At 42.5% G+C, this 21,458-nt stretch overlaps 2 protein-coding genes across 6 annotated transcripts in view; one reads left to right on the top strand and one right to left on the bottom strand.

Annotated features, from left to right (window-relative positions):
- The window catches only part of DARS2 (aspartyl-tRNA synthetase 2, mitochondrial), a 149,686-nt gene extending 134,772 nt beyond the window's left edge, over nt 1-14,914 (bottom strand). For 3 of the 5 annotated variants that reach the window (XM_069231585.1, XM_069231587.1, XM_069231584.1), the window contains exon 1: nt 14,791-14,914. The gene's annotated coding sequence lies outside the window, so the exon portion shown is untranslated. Of the gene's footprint in view, nt 1-14,764 lie in introns of all 5 variants that reach the window. The other 2 variants (XM_069231588.1, XM_069231586.1) reach the window with 1 other exon arrangement.
- Nucleotides 14,915-15,468: 554 nt separating this feature from the next.
- CENPL (centromere protein L) overlaps nt 15,469-21,458 on the top strand; it is a 43,774-nt gene continuing 37,784 nt past the window's right edge. Inside the window, exon 1 of the mRNA XM_069231583.1 lies at nt 15,469-15,655. Within this exon, the coding sequence (XP_069087684.1) occupies nt 15,596-15,655 (60 nt within the window). The 5' untranslated portion in view covers nt 15,469-15,595. The remainder of the gene's footprint in view (nt 15,656-21,458) is intronic.

Below are 21,458 nucleotides of genomic sequence, written 5' to 3'. Positions count from 1 at the left end.
TATTAGGTGATGTGCATCTCTGTAATGAGAAGGGGTGTGGTCTAATGACATCAACACCCTATAGCAGGTGTGCATAATTATTAGGCAACTTCCTTTCCTTTGGCAAAATGGGTCAAAAGAAGGACTTGACAGGCTCAGAAAAGTCAAAAATAGTGAGATATCTTGCAGAGCGATGCAGCACTCTTAAAATTGCAAAGCTTCTGAAGCGTGATCATCGAACAATCAAGCGTTTCATTCAAAATAGTCAACAGGGTCGCAAGAAGCGTGTGGAAAAACCAAGGCGCAAAATAACTGCCCATGAACTGAGAAAAGTCAAGCGTGCAGCTGCCACGATGCCACTTGCCACCAGTTTGGCCATATTTCAGAGCTGCAACATCACTGGAGTGCCCAAAAGCACAAGGTGTGCAATACTCAGAGACATGGCCAAGGTAAGAAAGGCTGAAAGACGACCACCACTGAACAAGACACACAAGCTGAAACGTCAAGACTGGGCCAAGAAATATCTCAAGACTGATTTTTCTAAGGTTTTATGGACTGATGAAATGAGAGTGAGTCTTGATGGGCCAGATGGATGGGCCCGTGGCTGGATTGGTAAAGGGCAGAGAGCTCCAGTCCGACTCAGACGCCAGCAAGGTGGAGGTGGAGTACTGGTTTGGGCTGGTATCATCAAAGATGAGCTTGTGGGGCCTTTTCGGGTTGAGGATGGAGTCAAGCTCAACTCCCAGTCCTACTGCCAGTTCCTGGAAGACACCTTCTTCAAGCAGTGGTACAGGAAGAAGTCTGCATCCTTCAAGAAAAACATGATTTACATGCAGGACAATGCTCCATCACACGCGTCCAGGTACTCCACAGCGTGGCTGGCAAGAAAGGGTATAAAAGAAGGAAATCTAATGACATGGCCTCCTTGTTCACCTGATCTGAACCCCATTGAGAACCTGTGGTCCATCATCAAATGTGAGATTTACAAGGAGGGAAAACAGTACACCTCTCTGAACAGTGTCTGGGAGGCTGTGGTTGCTGCTGCACGCAATGTTGATGGTGAACAGATAAAAACACTGACAGAATCCATGGATGGCAGGCTTTTGAGTGTCCTTGCAAAGAAAGGTGGCTATATTGGTCACTGATTTGTTTTTGTTTTGTTTTTGAATGTCAGAAATGTATATTTGTGAATGTTGAGATGTTATATTGGTTTCACTGGTAATAATAAATAATTGAAATGGGTATATATTTGTTTTTTGTTAAGTTGCCTAATAATTATGCACAGTAATAGTCACCTGCACACACAGATATCCCCCTAACATAGCTAAAACTAAAAACAAACTAAAAACTACTTCCAAAAATATTCAGCTTTGATATTAATGAGTTTTTTGGGTTCATTGAGAACATGGTTGTTGTTCAATAATAAAATTAATCCTCACAAATACAACTTGCCTAATAATTCTGCACTCCCTGTATATATGCAAATCAAACAAAATGGCCACTGTAATGTTCCTTTGATAATGGTCAGGGGTCGACCAAAGTATGGCAGGTGATACTTAGCACTTTTTGTAGTTTTGCAAGATTCATACTTCGTCATTGTTTTTTTTAGGTGGATTTGTGGTAACGGATTTAACATAAATACATCACTTTATATCTGAACTTAAGTACCTTCTGCTGTTTCATTCAACATGCCTACCTACACTGTTGCTAACTAGCTGTAGGCACTGCAGTTTTGAAGTTGCTGCTGTTTTGGCGCTATATGAAATAATGTCAGTACTCAAGGATATGAAGCTGTTGCTTTCAGGTCAGAAACCATTAATGACAAAAGCATGATTAAGTTTGTACAAATCGGTTGGCTTTATTTTACATTATCTCTTGACCTATTAATATTGAGGTAATTTGTGGGCTCTACTGTTCTTTAACTGAATCACTCAAAACCCAAATCCCTATTTGTTCAGACCCACATCTTTCATTTGCACACAGAAGATGACCGCTAGATTTCTTCTCCTCATCAATTTCCTTCACTACCCTCTGCTATAGCAGCAGGAGTTTTCAGCTCCCTATGAGTCCAAGATGACACAGTGAGTCACACCAAATTATATCTCTCCCCCAAATGAGTTGTGGACAGTAGTATAACATCTAGCCCCACCATATATAAATGTGGCAAATACCTTGTGACTCCTGAATTGTTCCAGGTTGAGCTCACTCTCTTAAACACAGCCCTCTACGTCTCCCCATCTAGATCCTATTGACAGTCGGGTTCTTGGACAATTATGACAATCACGTAGAGAGATTTGAATAAAATTCCTTTTGGAGTGTTCCTGTCAAACTGTCCTCACAGAGATCTATAACAATCCCTTATTGTGTGGAGTGCCTTAGGGATCTGCATTACCAATTATTTTGTTTAAGGTATCTATGTCCCCATGGCTGAAATTGTTAAAGGCTTTGGTTTGTAAATTGTTTTTATCAGGCCAAAGGTTGCCCCAGCCTGCTTTTTGCAGCTTAAGTTGCGACCCAAAAACAGTTCCTTTTCTTTTCAAGCGACTTTAGAGTCTTGATGGCTAACTCTTTAATTACCTCACAAATAGACGACGTGGATGCTTGTTATTTGGGTCTGCCTAAGACTACAATTCACACTCTAGGTTCTAGTCTACTGCGACTGTTGGCTACCAGTGGCTTTTTGTGCATTTTGGTGCTTTTTCACTTAAATCTTGAAAAGTTCCCATCGCCAATTCACCTTAGTGTATTTTTGTTATTTTGATGCAATTTTGTTTATTAATTTTTCTCATCATTTTTATAAATTGCAGTGGGATTTTTATTTTACTGTGCTTCAAACTTTTTAACTATTTTGATACTACTAAATGCTTTATGCATTTTCCATAAGTTAACACAGTCTGCCTGTGCCATATCCACCAGGGGTTGGCCTCAGATTTAAATTTCTGAAACCTTTGATCTGACCTAACAAGTTAGTGCCTTTTTTTTTTTTTTTTTTTAAACTTGTGGTGGACTACTGTTAGACCTGACATCCTCGGCATGGTTTTCCCCTAAAACTTTTTGCCTTCACTCTTTCTGAATATATGTTTATTGGTTTTAGGACTGCAAATCAGTGATAAAGTGTTTGTGCTGTCCTCTTTAAACATGGCAACATTGACTTACAACAACTTGGCAGATTTAATTTACTTATGAGTCCCCAGTAAAGTGGTACTACAGTCATCCAGGGCCTGTAAATTAAATTGTATTGGTAGGCCTGCAGCACTTATTATGCCACCCGCCTAAGTAGCACTTTAAAACATGTCTCAAGTCTGCCATTGCACCCTGTGTGTGTACTTTTAGGATGCCATTTAGACCTGGAAAAATAAATATTTATCCAGAACTAAACCTCTCTTTTTAACACACATAAATCCCCTCAGGGTACGCTGTAAACATCCCATAGGGCAGGATGCAGTACATTTAAAAACCTGGACATGTACTTTTAGGTTTTAAATGTCTGTTAGTGAAAAACCACCAGATTCGTTTTTCACTGTTGTGAGACCGACCTCTCCTGTATGGTAACACTGGGTTACCCTACTTTAATACATGATAAGGTTTGAGTGGGTACAGGTAAAAATGTCATTTTTACCCTCAAATGAATTATAATTTAAAACCTTCTTCAATGGTAAAGTCGGATTTTGAGTCACAATTTTTAAAATGGCACTTTTAGAAAGTTGACATTTTATTGTCCTAACCATTTTGTGCCTGCAGCCTGTGTCCTAGGTCAGATAACTAACTGTAGTTGGCAGCTGGCCTTTGTGCAGTCCTCTCAGACAGTATGGCAATGGAGGGCCTGGGTGTTGGCAGGATGGCCCATCTATGTGACAAAAGATGTGCAATGGGTTGCACATGAATCTTTGGAGGCAAGATGATGGATTATTGCCTCATCCAAGATAGACACTCCCAGGGAAGAATTGACAGGCCCTGGGTGTAGGAAAATAGCTCCCTGTTGCAGTTACCCCCCACTTTTTGCCTTATATTGATGCTGACTTGACTGAGAAGTGTGCTGGGACCCTGCTAACCAGGCCCCAGCACCAGTATTCTTTCACTACAAATGTACCATTGTTTCCACACTTGGCACACACCTGGCACACAGATAAGTCCCTTGAAAAAAGGTACTAGTGGTACCAAATGCCCTGTGACCAGGGAAGGTCCCTAAGGGTTGCAACATGTGTTGTGCCACCCTGAGGGAACCCTCACCTAACACATGCACACTGCCATTGCAAATTGTGTGTGTTGGTGGGGAGAAAAAGGCAAAGTCGACATGGCATCCCCCTCGGGATGCCATGCCCACAAAATACTGTGGCACAGGTAAGTCACCCCTCTAGCAGGCCTTACAGCCCTAAGGCAGGGTGCACTATACCACAGGTGAGGGAACAGCTGCAATATGCCCCTACAGTGTCTAAGTCTATTCTTAGACATTGTAAGTACAGTGTGGCCATATTAAGCATATGGTCTGGGAGTTTGTCAAAACTAACTCCACAGCTCCATAATGGCTACACTGAATACTGGGAAGTTTGGTATCAAACTTCTCGGAATAATAAACCCACACTGATGCCAGTGTTGGATTTATTACAAAATGCACACAGAGGGCATCTTAGAAGATGCCCCCTGTATTTTACCCAATCCTTCAGTGCAGGACTGACTGTTCTGTGCCAGACTGCCACTGAGATGGGTTTCTGCCCCCCTGGGGTGAGAGCCTTTGTGCTCTCTGAGGACAGAAACAAAGCCTGCCCTGGGTGGAGGTGCTTCTCACCTCCCCCTGCAAGAACTGTAACACCTGGCGGTGAGCCTCAAAGGCTCATGCCTATTTTTTCTTTTTTTTTTTTACAGCATCCCAGCTAGTGGAGATGCCCGCCCCTCCGGCCACTGCCCCCACTTTTGGCGGCAAGGCAGGAGTGGATAATGAGAGAAACAAGGAGGAGTCACCCTCCAGTCAGGAGCTGAGGTGACCCCTGTCTTTAAAAATCCTCCATCTTGGTTTTGGAGGATTCCCCCAATAGGATTAGGGACGTGCCCCCCTTCCCTCAGGGAGGAGGCACAAAGAGGGTGTAGTCACCCTCCAGGACAGTAGCCATTGGCTACTGCCCACGTGACCTAAACACACCCCTAAATGTAGTATTTAGGGGCGACCCAGAACCCAGGAAATCAGATTCCTACAACCTACACAAAGAAGAAGGACTGCTGACCTGAAAGCCCTGCAGAGACGACAACTGACTTGGCCTCAGCCCTACCGGCCAGTCGCCAGACTCAAAGAACCTGCACAGCGACGCATCCAACAGGGACCAGTGACCTCTGAAGCCTCAGAGGACTGCCCTGAACCCGAAGGACCAAGAAACCCCAGAGAACAGTGGCACTGTTTAAAAACAGCAACAACTTTGCAACTTTTAAAGAACTCACTCTTCCCACCGGAAGCGCAAGACTTCACCCTCTGCACCCGACGCCCCGGCTCGAGCTCCAGAGAACTAACACTGCAGAGAGGACTCCCAGGCGACTACAAGTCCGTGAGTAACCTGAGACGACCCCCCCTGTGCCCCCACAGCGACGCATGCAGAGCGGATCCAGAGGCTCCCCCTGTCCGTGACTGCCTGGAACAAAGAACCCGATGCCTGGACCAAGCATTGCACCCGCAGCCCCTAGGATCAAAAAGAACAGAACTCCAGTGCAGGAGTGACCATTAGGCGACCCTCTGCTTAACCCAGTCGGTGGCTAGCCGGAGAAGCCCCCCTGTGCCCTGCCTGCACCGCTAGAGTGACCCCCTGGGGTCCCTCCATTGACTTCTATTGCAAACCAGACGCATGCTAAGCACACTGCACCCAGCCGCCTCTGTGCCGCTGATGGTGTGTTTTGTGTGCCTACTTGTGTCCCCCCCCCCCCCCCAGTGCTCTAAAAACCCCCCCTGGTCCGCCCTCCGAAGACGCAGGTGCTTACCTGTTGGCAGACTGGAACCAGAGCACCCCTGTTCTCCATAGGCGCCTATGTGTTTTGGGCCCTCCTTTAACCTCTGAACCTGACCGGCCCTGTGTTGCTGGTGCAGTGACTTTGGGGTTGCCTTGAACCCCCAACGATGTGCTGCCTATGCCCAGGAAACTGAACTTGTAAGTGCCTTATTTATCTGAAAAACTTAGCAATACTTACCTCCCCCAGGAACTGTTGATTTTTGCACTGTGTCCACTTTTAAAATAGTTTATTGCCATTTTGACTAATACTGTGTATGTTACTGTTCTAATTAAAAGTTCCTTACTTATCTATGTGGAGTACCTTGCATTTTATGTATTTACTTCAAATCTTGAATCTTGTGGTTCTAAAATAAATTAAGAAAATATATTTTTCTATATAAAAACTATTGGCCTGGAGTTAAGTCTTTGAGTGTGTGTTCCCCATTTATTGCCTGTGTGTGTGTACAACAAATTCTTAACACTACCCTCTGATAATCCTACTGCTCGACCACACTACCACAAAATAGAGCATTAGAATTATCTAATTTTGCCACTATCAACCTCTAAGGAGAACCCTTGGATTCTGTGCACACTATCTCTCACTTTGAGATAGTCCATACAGAGCCAACTTCCTACACTGGGGCACTGAAATGAACGTGCTATCCTAAGGCAAGGGAAGCAAATATAGTCACTGAAAAAAAAATGCATGGAATTGTGACAAATACGCAGTAGACCAACAAGATTAGACATAAACTTGGAAAAGTTCATTAATACCAGTCTGCTGTGATGTCACATACTGTCTGTATGGGAAAGCAGACGACCTCATTGGACTACATCTGTAAAAGAACAGAAAGCGCACTACATTTTTTCTGTTTAGCCCCGTTGAACCAATAGTACTTTACATTGTATAAAACAGAATCACAATTATGCAGCAAATAAGTTGTTGTTACAGTGAGCAGCAAGATATAGTTTCCTTCAACAGAGGAACTTCTGTTGGCATATTACTGACTCAGTCTCAAAATGTATACAATAAGATTAAACTAGGTCATACAGTAATGCAGATGTTTAAGATTATATCTTATACCACAAGCAAAATGATCATGATGTATACAGAGATTATCTTCTTTAAATGAGATATTTATGCGTGCAGTAACGTGCCACTGAAAGTCATCTGAGGTGTACTTGTCCATGTAGTGCTATACTGAAGTGGCATTAGCCAAGTGGCATTTAATTTTCGTCTTTTGATGGGTTATAGTTTCACTTTTTCTGTAGCTTGCCCAGAGTAGATTAATTTACAAGAACATAGCATTCCATACACAACTACTGTTAACTTGCAGCTGCTATGGCGGTCCTTTATTCACATTAATTTGTAGTTGTACAAAATAGTAAATGCTGCATTAATTGCTTTTAAAATGGCCAATAAGTGGAGGAAGCCTCAGATGAGTGGTTATGGCTGCCCTTTTTGCTGGAGTTTTTTTTAGCACAATATGATTTTTAATGTTATACCCTCTTTTACACACTGTGTTTAGTAAGAGTATCATCCGAATTTGAAAAGACTGTGGCACTGTATTTTTTATGATTCTATTTTATTGTTTTTGTAACATGTACAACATTACAGCAGTTAATCAGCAATACGTCATTCTATACCATCAAGACTTTTTACATTAAAACCTCTCCATGTGCAGTTATAAGTCCTGTGACCAACACTCCTCAAATGTTCCTGCTTTTGGTCATCCCCTCTTTTCTTAATACCTTCGTCAACTTTGCTGCAACAAATCCTCCAAGATATTCGTGGAAAGGTGAAGCTTTACCCAATCTCCAGTAATGAAAATTGTCACATTTAGCTATTAATGTACCTATTGCAATCAATGTACGGGAGTATCTTGACTCATCTAATTCCTTGCTGATCACAAGGATCACCGATTTAGTCTCCAATATCACAGGCAGTCCCATTATTTCTCCCAATAGCAAAGTTTTCATGCACAGTATTTCCTGTGGATGGTGGTGCGCCAGTGTTTTTAAACAGCTGTATTCATTAATTCCTGCACTGAAAGTTGTCCCACATCAAGTTTACTTTTGCCATATGTTTTGTCTTTTAAGTCAACGGGTACTCTCTATGGCAGGGCCAAAACATGTTTTTGTGGAAAGTTTCACCAGTTACTTTAGATACTTTGTTTCTATTGGTCATGATACTACAATCTTAAATTCAGCATTTAATCTGTCTTGAGTCTACGGCTCCCTCTTACTTGTAAAAAAATGAACAAAGGACAACTTTGCCCTTATTCTTGTAGGATGACTGCTTCAACTATGGGTGACAACTTCAGCCAATGGCTGCTTTGTGCAGGTTTACATTTAAGTGTCTGCTGCAGGGCAGGCATTTAGATACATACTTTTACACAACGAAGAGGGCATACTAGTTGTTTGGATAAGATTTTAAATCACCTCACATGGCAGTACTAAGTGCTAGACAAACATTACAATACAATATGTTATTTCACTTGCATACAATGTTACCTTCTAGCTATATATTGTTAGAATGGAATGCATGCTGTCTCACAAAAGCCTCCTTCCACTGTGTTCCCAAAACCCTACATGAATATTTGACCTGGACTTAAAACTATAGATTGAGGTATCTCCTTTTTTATTAAATGCCCTTCTCTTTACCCTCTTTAATCTGCATGTCTCCTCTCTCTCTCTCTCTCTCTCTCTGAGGAGGTCAGCCTACTCAGAGTCACATGTCTGTTTGTCTTTTTACCTATTACCATATTTCTGCAAATTAAACACACCTTATTTCATATCACACTGTGACTCTTGCAGCTCCCAATGCTTGTTTGTTCCTCCTCCAAGGGATCTTCAGGGTCCTTGTAGCCCAGGCCTCCAGTAGTCCCTCCTGTGCTGCACTACTGACCTTCTTCGTTAACTGTCGACCTGGTCCTGCATCCACAGAAGAGTGGGTAGTGGCTCCTGCCACAACCGGACACTCCATCATGAACTGGACTTGGTTCCCTTTCTTTGCAGGTCCTCACTGTCAGGATCCATCCTTGGGTTCTTCAGTTCGTCTCTGGGTCTTGCACAATCCTTTTCCAAAGACCTCCTGTTGGTTTTGCAGAAAACCAGGTACTTACCTCTGCTCTCCTGGTCACTGGGGGACACTCTGGTACTCACCTCTTGGGGTTCGTAGTTCATCCAGCTCCCTTCTACTGACGCCACTTCCTTGGGCAGGCGACTGCCTTTCACATTCCACTTTTTTAATATATGGTATAGCCCTCTCCTAGGGCCCTCATTATTTGCTATTGCTTTTACCAATGCCTATTGCTTTCTATGCTATTTACTGATTGCTAATGTGTATATAATAGTGTGTTTACTTACCTCTAGTTGGGGTATTGCCTATCCAGTATTTTACTGTTTGTGATACTATAATTATGTACCTTTATTTTTGTAACACTGTGTGGTTCTTTGGTGTAAGTACTGTATGACTGTAGTAGTATTGTATAAGCTTTGCATGTTTCCTAGATAAATCTTGACTGCTCATACACAGCTACCTCTAGAGAGCCCTGGCTTCCTAGACACTGCCTACATTTCACTAATAAGGGATACCTGGTATAAGGTGATGACACCATACGTACTCACCACACACCAGACCAGCTTCCTACACCAACAGCCAATAATTGTAAGGAAATGCCTCTTTTTGCATTCTCCCACCAAAGATTTGGACTGATGCTGCTGGTGTTTTCAACTCTGTGAGCACACTGAGGACTGCCAAACAGACCTCAGTAACAGTGTTCTAACCCATTACAAAGTATGTTGAATAGGCTATTCCCAACTGGCATAAAATGACTTAATTATAGGTCCCTAGTATATGGTACCAAGGCTAGCCAGGGAATGTAAGGCAAAGTGTCCAACCAGGGCTGCAGCACTGATTGTGCCATCCTGTGTGTTACAAAGTACAAAATGGCTCCCAGCCTCCCACTGCAACATGGAAGTGCAGCTTTAAAACTGTGAGTTTGACTTTGACATTTAAAACAACGGCAAAGCCCCTACTTCCATTAACAATATATATGTCTCCCCTAAGGAAGGACTATAGAGCCCTAAGGCAGGAAGCTGTATAGTACTAAGTAGGACAAACAACTTGCAAATTGCCATTTTTGCTGCAGAAAGGTTAGCAGACCCCCTGGCTAACAAAGAGTTACCAGCTGACCTCCTCAGTCAGGCTAACTTCTGAATGGGACTACTAAGATGGTTACTTCAAGCAGGGATGTGGAATTCCTATAGTCCGACGCCCAGGACACATTGTTTGGGGTCAAGGACACCAAGTTTTCATGTCTATTTTGTCCTTGGGACAAGTAGGTTGAACCCCCTGCAGCAAAAACCCTTTGCTGCCAATTTACAGTACCACATTATGGATCAGGGAAGGGCATTGTCAGAAATTAAGATACTATTTGTGTCCATATGTTAATGTTGTTCGCACTTGTATTTATGGTTCATTAATGCAAAGCCTTCATTATTAGGGTGAGTGTTCTCGGGAAATGTTGTGATTCTCGAGCTGCACTACGGTCAGTGGTTCCAGTATAAAAATGTTCATACAAGTTTGCAAGTTAAACAATAGGAGGCTAAGTATAGTGCTCCCATAATGCACTCTGATTAGATGCAAACACCAAATACCTGCAGAATTTTGAAAGCAAGATTCATGATTCTTTGCCTTCAAAATACACTGCTAACAAAAAAATGCAACTAGAAAAAAAAATGTTTTGCTAAACTACAGTGACATTTTAGGTACCATTTCTTTGAATCATCATTTAGTACAATGTGTAGAAGCATGCTAGTATTTCCAAAAAAAATCATTATGGAAAATCAGGGTAACAGGTTTCAACAGGATTATGGAAAACATGAAAATAAACAAGCACTGGCAAAGTCAAAAGGTCTGACACCGGTGGTCAGCCTTTTGGCTTGTTTTGACATGGTTTTTGTATAACTTTATAGCTGTGGGAGACGTTGGTACCTCACCGTTATCACAAACATTGACAAAAATAAAAAACATCTTTTGTTCTCAAAAGGCACACATTGCTACAATGTTCCTTGCACTGAAAAAAACTTCTTTGTGTGCGGATATACTCCTTGTGAAAGAGTAGAGTGCTGTCACTTAGTGAAGCCAGTCTATAGACATACAGAAAGAGACAGAATTGTAATTAAAACAAAAAGTCTTGGTTAACACTAGAACCAATTAGGGGCTCAATTCCTAAATAAAATCACAAAAGTGCAACCATGGTATATGTCCTTGCATGAGCGCAGATTTGTGGCTTTCCTGAATTCACAAGAATTGAAAGAAGTAGGCCAGGAAATCGTACTCCTAGAAAATATCTGTGAACTGCATTTTTGCACAAGCAAATATGCATGTGTAGATTTGCTCATCTGAAAATCTGTTGGGCTTTTACAGGTTAATTTTGTCTCCCACCTCTTTCCCCCCCAACCCTGGAAGACATTTTAATTCTGCCCTTTTAAGGAGTACATTTCCAACCTTTCTCTGCATAGGAAAAAAATAGAGAAGAGCTGGTAAAAACTAAAGTTAGTAGGTTTGCACAGACGCAAAAGGGAATTCCAACCCCAGAACTATTAGTTACTGCTAGTTCCAGGCCTAGTATGTAGATCTGCATAAAGTGGCAATATTAAAGGAATTGCAAGTATTCAATCTCTACTATATTATAACTCGCATAATCAGAGAGGCTATATTCAGAGCTCTTGTATAATGAAATTGCTGCCATAACTTGTCGCAGTACTAAGTGGCATCAAACGGACAAATGGATTCTTTTACAGGGCATGTCGATTTATGAAGCAACCTTTCTCATGGACAAGTACATATTTTATAAAATTCCACACCCCTTATCAAGGTATCATAGCAGTAAACTCAACCTGACGCCCCAAGTTTAATTTATTGCCACTTTTAAGGAAAAGCAACTCTCCCCCAGACCAGCGGTGTATGGAGATCAGTACCCCAGCTGCAGCTGGCCCTGTACTAGCTCAAAGAGGACTTTGAGGGACACTGATCCCTGTGGTCAAAGTCACCTTACCTTACCCATGGACCGAGGAATAACCACAAGGACACCCCTGTTGACCAGACTGAACCAGGGCATCTTTCAGCATCCTGCATCCCCAGCATCAAGACCACTTCACTGAAGTCTAGGGTGGTCTTGATGTAAAGTGTGGAACTAGACTTGAGACTGCTTACGTAACTGCTTCAGTAACCAGGTAACTGTCCAAATACTGCCCCAATCGGGACAGACAACTCTTTCAAACTTTTCAAAGGTTTGTAAACTTCATGGCTACCAATGTTCGTTTGCGGTTAGGACTAAAAAGCTGAGCTTTATATTTTACTTAAAAATCTATATCTCCGGAAGCCTCCAGTGGATTTTGCCCAACTTGGTGTCTAAAAATTCATTAAAATATATAATCTATTTTCATAAATTGGTGTCAGATTTCTTTTGTGTTGCGTGACCTTCCTATTTTGTTATTTACAGCTTCTAAATGCTTTACACTAGTTGCTTTGTTTAAGCCTTGCTGCTCGAATCCACAGCTACCCAGGGTTGAGATGAAGGTTTTACAAACGGGCATAACTGGACCCAACACAGTTTTGGGAGTATATAACATGATAAGGTTGCACTACCATACCATATAATACACCACAATCCTCATAACAATAAAAACAAGCATTTGCAATGCAACGGGTCTCGCGTTTGCTCATGTTAGAGCTGATAGCGTTGTAAACTCCTAACCAAACTTTTCACTCGTAATGAAACCTATCAGCAAAAGTGCAATTATGTACGTAACCGGAAAAAAGTGCAATTAAATGTGTAACAGGTTCAATACTATGCAAAGCGCTCGACTTCTGCTAAGCGAGATCACATTGCGAAAATAGAGAAAAAGTAGTCCACAAACCGAATGGAAAACAGCGAGCCTTGCATGTTTTCTGTACTTGGTCGATGCGCTCGAGGAGGGCTATCCACCAGAAAAGGCATGACGTATGCATGCCTTCCTCTAATGAAATCAAGCAGATTCTAACAGGCAACCCCACGAGCCAATGAAAGTTGGTCAGGGCTCCGAGCCCTTTTTAATTCCTAAAGCGTCTCGCTTAGCGAAACGCATGCGCAAGCGCATGCGTCGCAGGCTCGACCCTAAAAACACTGGAGTAGACACTAACTTTGGATTCCAAAGTAGCATGCTACCCACCATAAAGCGCTTCAATTCCTTGTCAGGGACATTAAGTGCTATATAAATACAATAAGTAGAGCACTTTGCACTACAGGATTTGTGCTACTATAGTTCCCAGTGCAATAAGGCTGATTTCTACGGATTGTACTTACATTTGTTGACTCAGCCCAAGTTCTGCTTTGTGAAAGCAACATCATGGACTGTCCTGACTTCCAGATTTGATAGCAAATCATTATCTCTGCTACTACTTACGGCCCCTAGATGCAGTCCTATCTATGCTACCAGCAAAATTCCTGTTGATAAGTTCAGACACTCAGTTTAACAGGCATAACAGCCATGCTCAGAAGCTCAAGGAATGTCCCATTAGAAGTAAAGCCTTCCCTCTGAAAGGCAGCATTACTGCCTCATTCAGATTATGGCAGTACTGTCGGGGGGGTTGGTGAGAGCCTGTAAATGCTCAGCAGTCTTTATTAGCCATACTTAAACTGTCCCATTATAACATGGCATTTCTAGTGGGAAGAGCTAAAACTGTCTCACTGAAGGTATACAGAACAATTGTGAAGGGCAGGGACAGTCCTATTAAATGTATAGCAGTCTTGCTACTAAATGTCAAACTAATCAGACTTAAAATAATCATCCCTGCTAAGTATTGCAATGCATGTTCCATTAAACCTCCAGCAGTCCTACAAGAGGTGTTTGCCGTGTCCTTAAAAGCATGTTCATGCTCATTCCACCAAATATTTCCATTGTGCAAAAAGCAGGTCTACTGTCCCTTTTCAACTCGTGTGAGGAAATAGTCCTATACACCGGAAGTAAAGTACTGGTTCAAATCAACTGGTGCATTTTCCCCACAGGAAAAATCATGATGACTAGAGCTAAATTCAGAGGACTGCACACGGCTTATAATAATAAGCAGTTGAATATTCACCGACTTCGGTGCTATAAAGAGCTATTTTCCAAACACAAGGAGAAGGGGCTTGGGACAGGTGGAGCATGGCTTGGGTTGAAAGGGGAGTCCAAATGTTGTTGTTACTGGGGTATCTGCGATCCAAAAGCAGGTCCTGCGGCTGGTGGCAGCATTCTCAGAGTGGATGAAATCCGTGGTGAGAAAGTAGACTACGAGGCCGTATGTGCTACGGGTGCATATAATGGGCCAATCCACAGTTTTGCAAAGGCTCCGCAATACTGCTGCTGGGCATCACCATTGGTGAAACAATTGACCTCAAAGTGCTGTTGGCTACAAAGTCAGAACTGCTTTTCGGTTTCACGTGCGGTTTTGGACAGTCCAGTTATTTAGAGGCAAGCGCTCTTCACCCTCAGATACCAAGAGGTTCCATAATTCTGTGAAATCATATGCCACTGCATGGACAACAGGAAGTCACTTTTCAATGAAGAGGCTCTGTGATCCACACGGTGCTATCAAACGTAGGAGAAACATTGGGATAACCGTGCACAGAATATTAGCAACATCTTTAACACCGAACAAGGAAACTAACACATTAAAGAGAAACTGTAATGACTCCCTGGATTGCACGGAAAAGAGGAATTACGTGCACAAAATAAAGGCATTTTAAAACAATTGCACATCGAGTAACTAAGTTCTAAATACACACATGTGGTATATGATAATGCCGCTTACTCTCACAGCATGCGCTTTTTAACTCCTCGACCCAGTACTATTTCACTTCATGCTTTGCCCGACCTCTTCCCTTTCGCAGACAGCTGCAGCTGAGAATGTTGCATGCTAAGGCAGAATAAATCCACTGCAGAACAACAAGGTCGATGAACAAGCTTCCAATCCCAGACAGAAGTCATACATAGCAGCTCGTTTTTCCTTAAGCCCTCTCTCTCTCTCTCAAACCCGCCCTGCCAAACAGCTTATCGAAGAAGGCGGCCATTACAAGAAAGAAAGCATGTTCGGTTAAAACAAGTGAAATTATATGAAGCCCTTTAAGGAATTCCGCGAGAAGTATTTCTCAGAACGATCTATCTATTTAATTTTCATAAAGAACATTGTGTAAACTATTTATACACCCGTAGAACTATAACTGCACTAAAACTAACATGAACTCTTTAAAAAAAAAGTCTAACGGTTTGTGTCTATTCATTTTCTCAAACATGCTAAAAACGACATACGATGAAATGTTCTTGGCGTGATACTTATTCTAGGGCGTGGCTAGGGTCACAAAGGTACGAACGTTTTCTGTGGTGCTGCTTTAGAAGCTGGAATGCTTCGAAATCCAATAGGAGAAGGGGGCGGCGCTTCCGCACCAGTCCTCGCTTGCAATAGGATGCTTGAATTCCTTTCGCCCAAAAAAACACTATCACCCGGCTAACGTGCGCGGTCTAGTGTCTGGGGAAGATTGTGTTCAAATCGTCGTCTTGGGCTGAGTTCAGAGGGCTTCGCGCTCCCGTTGGCGCCGAGGCGCGGCTGGTATCTAAAAATGTCCGGTACCGGCCGACGGCGGCGGAGGAGGAGGCGGAGCGATGCGGGACCAGCAGAGGTGAGAGACCGTTTCTTTGTTGCATCTTTTACGGCTGCACAATTTACCCTGCCACTAGTTACACTAAAGTAGTTTTGGAGACTGTTCTACAAACCTTACTAGGACCTGTAGTTTCATCTATCCATTTTTAGTTAAGCGCATTATAACCCCAATATGCTTAACGGTATTCACTGAAAAAAAAAAAACGACTCTGCCTTATTGGCATTCCCATGACTTGGAACAGTTGACATATATTTAGTGTTCTTCTCTCCCTCAAGAGCCCCACTTAAAATAATTGCAGAGGAGAAGGTTTTTAATTCAGCATCCAGTCGCCGGTGCATTCGAATACCAAGACTGCCTAAACTTGATTCCTGCCAATACCTTACACTACCCTTCACTTTTTGTCCCTGTCCCACTTATGATGGTTTTCTAAATGTGCAGGTACAGGGTATCATTACTTTAATCCGAGAGGGAGAATGACTGGCAACTTTCACACTGCTCATGAGTGACGACATTTCAATTGTTTCAGTGTGTTTATAAGTGACGTTCTACTGCCAAATGGGTGACCCTTCGAGTGACTCTTACGGGTAAAAGCAAGTACTGAAGTCAGTGTAAAGTCATTAATATCAGATACGACCTCCTTTGAGCAATGCACAGCTGTAAACATGTCTTGACACTGCAGCAAAACCACTAAAGTGCAAGGGCACATATAAAGAGGGAGAGAAAGAGATGCCTGTTAAGAGACCTGACTTTCAAGCACAACACAAAACACCCTTCTTTCAAAGCAAGTTGGCAAAGTTAAAAAATATGAATGCTAAAAGATCATTGTTATCATTAATATACTAGTTCTCTTCATACAATGCAAATGCCTAAATTACCCTTACATTCGATCTATGTTGTTTTCAGAAAAAATTGCTGTAGTGGGTGAGCAATTGAAATTACTTTTCCCCATCTACTCAAAGATAGACTGACCTGTGCTAATTTTTTTTTGCCCATCCTGAAACAGCATCTTGGTGCTGCTCTCTTTGGTTCAGCTCTTCTTTATAAGCCATCTGATCTGGGGGACTGGTGTTGGGCTGGCTCTGCAGGGAAAACGTCCTGCCACCCTGACCCTCTCCAAAGTAGAGCACTGTGAGGGGTGGCACAGGACCAGTGAAACTTGTCTGAAGGTCCAGTGTGATGGCAAGCGTGGCACAAAAAACAAAACAAAGATGCAGCCCACCTGTGTCATCACTGGTCACGAGTGTGCAGTAGTGCCTTGGCTATAAGGCGCTGCCAGAGATTATTCATGTGCGGTGCTGAAGCAGACTTGTGTGGTCATTTGGACATATGGCCTGCTCGAGAGACTCTGGGCCAGCCAGGGCTCATCTTGATTTCTCTGAGGCCCATGCCCGCCTTTCCATCTCAGTGTATAGTTAAAAAAGCATTGGTATAGCCAATAGGTCTGGTCTTTCGGACCTTACAAGTATTTAGCCATGCAGCACCGTAAACCTTTATCAGAAATAAACTGTGCATTCCTTCATACACTTGTCATGAGACTGTAATGGTCAGAACATCTCCTAGAGAGCACCACAATAAAAATAGCATTCGGAAGAAACATGGTCATGTAACTATACAATCAGCCCCTGGATGGCATAACACATGAAAAGAGAGCAGGGAGCATTGCAGTGTAACCATATATACAGCCTCTAGAGGGCATAGTGCATTACACGTTTTTAAGCCTAGCAGGCTTGATAGAATATTGTCACAAACAAGGCCCTTACAACATTAGCTACTCCCAGCTTTAAAGCAAAAGCTCCAGCCATTAGAGAGCTTACAAGGGCTTTGAATGGTGGGACAGGTTATGATTTTGGAGTCCCTCCCATCTTAGTGTGGGGACCCAAAAGATAAACTGGACAGAAGGAGCACATTGTGCTGAACATTTTGGTGGTGGTCCCATTGTCCTAAGACCACCATAGGCTGAGGTATGGCTAAAAATGTGTTGTAAAAGGAGTGCCCTGCAAAGCATTATTGGGTGAGTTTCCTAAGTGCAGTGAATATTGTAGTATTGGCTCTCCCGCTGTGCCTGGAACAGCCCAGTGGAGGGTTTCCCTTGTGTTTTCTATTTAAAAGACATCAGTTTATATATTTTTCAATTGCTAAACTTGGGAAGAATTTAGGAATTGGGCTGCAAATTTAACGGGGGCCCATGTAAAGCGCTCCAGTCATCTGGTCGCGTTCCCACTATATAAATAAATAAAAAAACAACCCCCTTCCAGCTTGCAGCCTTTGTCTGACAGAAACAGCGAGATGCCAGAGGAAGAAACATACCCCCACAAGCGCAAAGCAGAGAAGCAAAAGAAAAAAAGTAGTGTGCTGACACTAAGGTATATGCCCGATCATGCAATAATCCATGTAACAGGGTCAGTATCCAAGGCAGTAACAAAACAGTGTCAAGGCAGGAAAAACCTGAAGCATTTACCTAACAAACCAAAGGAATTTTGAAAGGCAGGCCAAAGAACAAATGAAAGTGATGTGTGGTGAAAGCCCACAGAAGTAGAGTACAGCATGTCGCGAGACAGCGCATATGTGCTACCTAGGCTCGACCTAGAAACAAAGATTGCCAGTGCAGTTCTGTTATACATAAATGTTCACTTTGAGCTTGACAGAGCTGTCAAGTTGAACTTCTGAACAGCCTTGTGGTGATCAGTGTAACAGCCATGGCATGCCACATAGTACGGGCCACCAGGCTGAGGGAGTCTTAACGTGTCACCTTTGTGGCCAGCCTGAATGAAGCAGCAGTAGTGACGTGTGGTGCCAGTTGTGTTCATACTCACTATTGCTAAGTTTCTTGTGAGTTAGGTGCCATATGCAGGCTGTGTGGTGGCACCACAGTGTGCACTCGGTAAGCAGCTTATAACTCAGTCAGCTAATGCAGCTGCTTCTAAGTTGCAGTTTGTGCCTTGCAGCACTAGTGGTGTGAGGAGGCAATACTAAAGCATTTCAGTGCAGTGATGTAAACCATTACGCTAAAGTGTGTTAGTCTAACCCCTTGTGTGGTTCTTGCCAGGGCTGAGGGAGAGTATTCCCACTTTCAACGTCAGTCCTGACCTCATCCCCAGAGAGCAGTGCCTTAGAAAGGTCTATACTAAGACCGGAAGAGTCCAGCACATGCAATAATCCTCTGATTATTCTTCAGTCCCAGACTGGCACTGTTGATAAATCCACTCCCCTACCCAATCAAGATTTGTGGCAATTGAAAAAAGACAGCATGTATGGCCAGTTCAGAGGTTTAAAGGAGACCCTGTCATGAGTGATGTAATATGTAAGGTGCCTCGTAGGGGGGAGTAAGTTATATTTAGCTTGGGTAACTATAAATGCTGAATTTTTATTGTTTTATGTGTGTGAAATCTGAACCTAACTGTAACGTCCCTGTGCCCTTAGTGTTTTTTCAGTACATGTCTAAGGTTCTTTTAATTCTATTTCGTAACTGGAACACCTCTGTTACACATATATATATATATATATATATATATCACAATCATTTAAAAAAATATATAAATTGTACTACAATTTGATCCATAAGTTCAGTTTACTAATAGACATTTTCACAAGTTTATAAATACATCTTAGTCACATTCATTCTTATTATATATTTTGAAACAAAAAATTAAGGTAATTTATGCAGTCTTTATAAATGGAATACAGCGAGTCGCGTGTTTTTTTTATTTTTTATTTATGGATCCATCACAAATTCTTCTGACAAATAAGGTGTCTGCGGCTTATATTGCGGGATGATGCCAGCACACCTTAAATACCAAGACTACAACACAATTAATACAAACATAGGCTGTTGCAATTTCCATAAGTGTATCGCAGCCTCTTCATGAGTGACTGTGTTTGGGTTTGTGTGAGTAGGTGTGTGGGACTGTGAGCGGATTTGTTATCTTTATTTATTTAAATGGGGGCTGGATCCACTGTGGAGCACCCAGGGGTTGTCACGCTGCGCCACAGATTCTTGCATGCTAAAAAGCCGTTTTTGGACAATTTCTTGCCCATGAGGGGTCCCTCATAGACTTCTCCACCACTCCCATTGGGTCAGGGTATCTCTACCCTTACCCCTTCTACCACTTTTACATGTTTTTTTTTAATTTTTTTATTGAAGCTCTTAACTGGAGGCATCTTTGGAGAGAACACTGCAGTTGGTCAACTTTTGGGTTATCTGAAGATATCTAGAAAAGCCCAGAGAACATGCCTTCACCCTCTGGATATGGAAGGCTGGCTTTGTTTCATGACTGTGGCAGCCAATCTCTATATGACAAAAGCAGAAATGAGCAGGCAGATCACAGGGTGAATTAGAACGGGGAAATAGGGGGATTCCCCAAAGGACAGGCCTTCTAGAGCCTTAGAGAGAGCATGATGGGTTTCAGGAAGACAAAGCCAAAAAACAAGTTATGGAGAAGGAAGTGGTACAACACACAATGGCCACAGGAGGAAGGATGGGGCAAAAAAACTCTTGTCGCTGAACACACACACACGGGACAATGACAGATGGGTGCCGAAAACCGGGGTCACGGAATTTGGAAAATACTGAATTAATGGATTAAGGCTAGGAGCAAGAGGTGCCAAGAAATGTGTGTCATAGAAGAAGGCTGTCAAACAGTAGTAACATAAAAATGGCCATTTGTCAATATAAAAGTGTTGTGGGCCTAAAAAAAAAAATCTTAGATGGTGGTCTGGCACAGTCACAGGAGTTATTATAGCAGGAGGGAGCTTAGCTCTGTAGACAAAAGTACGCCATTGCACATGCCAATGAGTAAATGACAGACCTACACACACATCTCAGACTATGTTGCGGATATGCAGAGAAAGAAACACAGTACATCTGGTTCAGTAAAAAAAAAAAAAAAAAAAACTTGGTGAGCTTAAAAAAAAAAAGCATTGCTTCATAGAAATAAAGAAGATGCAATACTACAGAATTACAGGTGCAAAACCAATGTAACTATGAAAAAGTAGAGTTGTTTTTACTATTTTAAAATCGATAATTTAAGAATGTTTTGTTGTTTATTTTACCCTGATGACATGAATTACCAACAATGCCTTGTTTATCTGTCGACACATATGTTGTATCAATATTTTTACATTGTACCCAAAAAAAGCCTTAATGGCACATTTGTTCCCAACTGTTCCTTAATTTCTTCTATCTTAAGTCTTTCTCCCTTGCTTAGTCTTCATTTGGTTACATGGTAGCCTAAAGCAGTCATGGATATCATAATCATTGAGATTAAACAATCATAATTGTAAGATTATACAATTGATGAAGGGGTGTAGGAAAGTACTCTCTTTCTGGAATGGTTATCCCCACTTTTTGCCTGCTATCCGTGTGCTTAGACTGTTTTCACTGGGATCCCACTAACCAGGACCCCAGTGCTTGTGCTCTCCCTCTAAATGTGGTTGCCTATGACTTTCTGCACTCCACAATTGCCATAAATCCCTAGTATATGGTACTTGGGTACCCAGGGCATTGGGACACCAGGGGTCCCCATGGGCTGTAGCATGCATTGTGCCACCAATGGTAGCCCATGCAAAAAATGTCTGCAGGTCTGCCATTGCAGCCTGTGTGAAAAGGTGCATGCACAGTTTCACCACAGATCACTGCACCAGGTCACTGTAAGTCACCCTTATGGTAGGCCCTCCTAGCCCAGAGGGCAGGGTGCAGGTCCCTGTGTGTGAGAGCATTCCTGCATAAATATAGGTGCCCCTACGAACTCCATCTTCATTGCTCTGGACTTCGTAAGTGCGGGGAAGCCATTTTGCCCGTGTACTAGACACAGGCCACTCACTA

Source organism: Pleurodeles waltl, chromosome 4_2 (genome assembly GCF_031143425.1).
Source record: "Pleurodeles waltl isolate 20211129_DDA chromosome 4_2, aPleWal1.hap1.20221129, whole genome shotgun sequence".
NCBI lineage: Eukaryota > Metazoa > Chordata > Amphibia > Caudata > Salamandridae > Pleurodeles > Pleurodeles waltl.
Note: the sequence above shows the minus strand (reverse complement) of the source record. Positions and strands in the feature narration are given on the sequence as shown.